Source organism: Octodon degus, unplaced genomic scaffold (genome assembly GCF_000260255.1).
Source record: "Octodon degus isolate 3935 unplaced genomic scaffold, OctDeg1.0 scaffold00197, whole genome shotgun sequence".
Lineage (NCBI taxonomy): Eukaryota > Metazoa > Chordata > Mammalia > Rodentia > Octodontidae > Octodon > Octodon degus.
In genome coordinates, this window is record NW_004524773.1 from 76,054 (window position 1) to 80,481 (window position 4,428).

The 4,428-nt window shown below is 57.7% G+C and overlaps 1 protein-coding gene across 1 annotated transcript; it reads right to left on the reverse strand.

The window, feature by feature from the left end:
* Window positions 1–287: 287 nt before the first annotated feature.
* Selenow (selenoprotein W) lies at window positions 288–3,830 on the reverse strand. Its single transcript, XM_004644263.2, has 6 exons — window positions 3,732–3,830; window positions 2,266–2,290; window positions 2,129–2,182; window positions 1,730–1,804; window positions 1,544–1,642; window positions 288–632 (listed from the first exon to the last, which is right to left on the reverse strand). The coding sequence occupies exons 1-5, from the start codon at window positions 3,758–3,760 to the stop codon at window positions 1,562–1,564; spliced, it is 264 nt and encodes an 87-aa protein (XP_004644320.2). The 5' UTR covers window positions 3,761–3,830; the 3' UTR covers window positions 288–632; window positions 1,544–1,561.
* Between the last annotated feature and the right edge of the window lie 598 nt (window positions 3,831–4,428).

Sequence of the window (4,428 nt, forward strand, 5' to 3'; positions counted from 1 at the left end):
AACAATCAGAGATCTGGTGTGGTACACTCACCTGTAATGCCAGCACTAGGGAGGCTGGGGCAGGAGATCCCCATGAGATTAACGCCAGCCTAAACTACATAGTGAGACCCCCATCGCAAAAAAAATTCCCAGTACTAAAAAAAAAAAGCTGCACAAAGGACGCAGGGGCCTGGCTCCTGCCCCCGCCTTTGCAAAATCCAGAACTGCTATCAAGGGCCTGCTTAGCAGCAGAGACCAGAAACCAGGAGGCTACAGGGTAGAGACAGGACACACTGACACGGGCTAGGAACTCGTACCTCATCCAGAGTTTATTACATGAACCATTTCTTCACTATGAGCCACTGCTTGTTGCTGGAAATACTGTCCCCACGCTGACCCTCAGCTCCCAGGAAGAGAACAGAGAGCCAATTCAGAGGGGGCCCAAGACATGGGGGGCAGGGCTGGGGATGGGGGAGGGCAGTGTGCCAGGGTCGATGCCTGAAAACACACATCCCACAGAGCAGAGATGGGGCATCGGCCCCTACCCCACCCAGCGGCCGCAAGAGCATCTGGGAAAGACCAGGCATCCGGAGACATTTCAGTTCTTCCCGTCATGAAGCGTCGGCTGGGTGAGGCAGGGTCAAGGTCCTAAGCTGTGGAGAGAACGGAGATTGAGGGCGGGCAGCACAGAGGGTGGGGGCAGCACAGAGGGTGGGGGGATCACAGATGTGCGCCACCATGCCTGGCACAAGACCCTTCCTTGAAATAAGGTTGACTCAGGAGAAAGGCCTTGGGTTCAATTCCCAATGTTGCCAACGGAAAAGAGAAAAAATCTCTAGGAAATGGAATCTGAGCTGAAAGCAGTTGGAAACCAGTGTGCTGGCACAAAGCATGCTGGGAGCTGCCATGCCCACTGTGTGGAGGGGGACATTCGATTCTAGACCAAGGCCAAGGCCTGTAGACTGATCCAGAGATCCAGGGATGGCAGACTGCAGAACCCAGATCTGGTAGGTGGGCAAGCCCACTCTGGACTCGGAAACAAAGGCAGGAAAACAAAACCAAACTCAGAGAGCACTGCAAGGCTCACTTAGAATGACCTGGAAGCAGATGTTCTTAAATCCAAATTCGAAGCTGGTGCAAAGCACACAGAACAGCGCTGTGCTGGGGAACACATCCCAGCTGGCATAGCCCTGCCATCAGTCTAGGAAGGGGACCTGGGACCAGGCCACACTGGGAGGTACTCCTGAGATTGACACGGGGCCACCTGTGGGAGCCGGGGGCCTGCTCTGGGGTGGTTTGGGAGCAGGGCACCCTGCAGGTCCTGCAGCTATAGGTCTCCAGGGGTGTTCCTAGAAGGATGGCAGGAATGGTGACCAGTGATCCCTCCAGGGTCAGGCATAGGACTTCTACCTCCCACACTCCAGGAACTCTGACTAACTCTCGGCTCCATGGCCCACAGGGCTGGGAATTGCTTCCTGGCAGAATGACGAAGACTTCAGCGCTTCTCCTTACCAGCAGGGAGCCCTCTGGCCCCCAGGGCTGCGCCAGCTGCCCATGCCCTTACCTCTGCCTTCAGGGAGTGCTAGCCCCGAGCCAAGGCAGCTTTGATGGCAGCCACCAGTTTCCGGAACTTGCTGTCTGTGTCCACGAAGCCATCGCCTCCCTAGAAGGGGAAAACAGAGGGAGAGGTGGGCTGGGCCCAGCCAGACAGCAGGCCACACCACACTGTCCCCAAAGGCAATGCCCATACCTTCTTGGAGTGAACCAGCTTCCCGGCAACGGTCACTTCAAAGAAACCGGTGGACTGGGGAGTCCCCTCACCACACTGAGGAGAAACAGATTGGGTGGAGTAGGCTCAGTGCCCTCCTGGGAACATCCTCCCCTTCCCAGGGTGTGGACACGAAGTGAATCCCTTCATTGATATATATCTATGACAGGATCTCACTATGTAGTTCAGACTGGCCTTGAGCTCTCTTTGTAGCCCAGGCTGGCCACTAACTCACAACAATCCTCCTGCCTTGGCCTCCTGAGTGCTGGGATTATAGATGTGCACCACCTAGACCAGCCTTTCCTTCAGCCAATCTAAGTCACCCACCAATCCCCAGGGGGCAGACAAGCCTGACCCCCCAGTTCTCAGCCCGAGACTCACGATATCTAGGCATCCGGGGAACTCATCTTCCAGCTTCTCCTTGAGCTGGAGATACTGAGAATGGAGAAAAGGGGTCAGCTCCTGCCTGCAGCAGCACCTCCCCAAGCACACCCCAGGGGGAGCTGACCCTTACTTACCTTGGGCTTGTAGCCTCAAGCGCCACTGGTGGGCAAGGTCAGGAGCCCAGATCCAGGAGAGCCAGGAGCAGGCATGTGAGGGTGTCCAGGAGAGAGAGAGAGAGAAGAGTGACAGAGAAAGCAGCAGGAGACAGTGACATCCCCTCCGCAGAGAGAAGCCACACAGACACAGAGTGAAGGGGACACCCGACCCAAGCAAGGAAGGCAGAAGCCACACAAGAGGAGGCAGGAAAAGGAGTGGTGACAAAGCAAGGCCAGTGAGAGACAGATGCAGTGACAGGGAAGAAAATCGACAGAACTGCGTTAGGAAACAGCTGCACAAATCACGTGCCTCCCTCTCCAAGCCACAGCCGCCTGTCACTCCTGAAACCGCCTGTCACTCCTGAAACAGGAAACTTGCCCAGGAGGAAATAGGAGCTTCCCAAGCCAGCCAGCCTCGGTTCTGTGGAGCACCTGGCAACGTCAGAAAGCTGGGACAGCTCTGAGGCCTCTGGGTGTCACGCAGACCCAGGCTCAAAATGCCCTGTCACCCACGATCTGGATGAGAAGCAGATTTTTGCTTTTGAGGTGGGGTCTTGCTATCCAGCCCAGGTGGGCATTGAACTTTTGATCCCTGAGGGCCCCGGATGACAGACGTCAAATTGTTGACCAGACCCTGTCTCACTCCAGCCTCAGTTTCCTCAGCTGTAAGATGAACAACTCACCTCCCACCCTGGGTGTGGGGAGGAGAAATTCCCTGGAACGGTATTTATTTAATAAGCGCCTACTGCGTGCCAGCATAAGGTCACATGGCGGGGACACACACTGTTTAGCAAAAAGGAGAAAACTGCATGTCTTGCTAAGACTTGCCCGCTAGCGGTGGGAGGAGAACAAAAAGATATTTATATGTCTAGTATTGGCCGCAGCCTGCACCTGCAGTAACTGTTGGGACCAGCCCACTGCACTCAGATGAGGAAACTGAGACCAGAAAAGGAGTGGGCTTAGCAACAACGGGCACGCACTAAACTGGAACCCAGAGTGTTGTCGTTCAGCCCTTTTCTTTTTATAAGAAGGATCTCTCTGTGCACTGCAGGCTGACCTTTAACTCAGATATCTATCTGCTGGAACTCACTACGACCCCGCTGCCTCAGCCTCCCTGTGCTCAGACCACAGGCCTGTGCTGCCACGCCTGGCTTCGTTCAAGATCTTTGCAACCCTGGCAAAGGGCATTCTCCCAACCGAGGCTGCTCAGGATGCGGGGCGGGGACACGAGGCGCCGCGAGCCGAGCGAAGGCGGATGCGATGCGCGCGCCTCTGCAGCACCTCTCGCGGCCCGCGGCCAACGGGCAAGGGCGCCACCCACCCAGGAAGGGACCCCGAGGTCCTGCCCCCAGGCCCCAGCCCCCCTTCCCACGGCAGGAGGACGGTGTCGGTGGGACACGGCCAGGGAAACGGGATGTGGAGCACCGGACAGAGGCGACTCTTACCAATAAACGACACGCACCGCAACAGCCATCGTGGTAAACAGCCGCAATGCAACCAACGAGCGACCACCACCTGCGCCGCGCAGCGTGCATGGCGCATGCGCAGACCGCGGCGTGAACCCATGTCGGGGTGGGGGAGGACGGGCGGGGAAGGGCAGGAACGGGGCAGAACGCTGAGGCCGGAGGGTGGGCACGAGGCCTGGCCCGACGCCTCAGTCGAAGGTCCCTCCGTCTAGTCCCCATGTGGGGCCAGAGCGGGGGTTCCTTGGCCGAACCCGCTGGGCGTCTCTGTCTGTCTCCCCCCTCTCTGAAATGGTACGACCTGGGCGGAGCTTTACCCCAGCCTCTGGGCGGAGCCAGGAGCAACGTGGGCGTGCGTGGAGGCGCGGAGCTGTGAGGCTGCGTCCTCCTCAGAGGACCTGATTCTGGGAGGCCCCGGCTCTGACGCGGAGATGCTGTGAGGTCTGGGGAGCCTCCGTGTCCACCGGCCTCCTAACACCCGGAGGCCAGGACCGAACCCTGGTCTCTGTCCTTGGCTACGCAGGCGCTTTGTCCGCTATCTCGCCAACCCTGTTTCTTTGTTTTTTGAGACAAGCTTTCACTGTAGTTCAATTTGCCTGAACTGACCGTGCTCCTCCTGCCTCGGCGCCCCCATGCTGGGATTGTGGGCATACTGACCAGCCCAAGCCTACTAAATCAT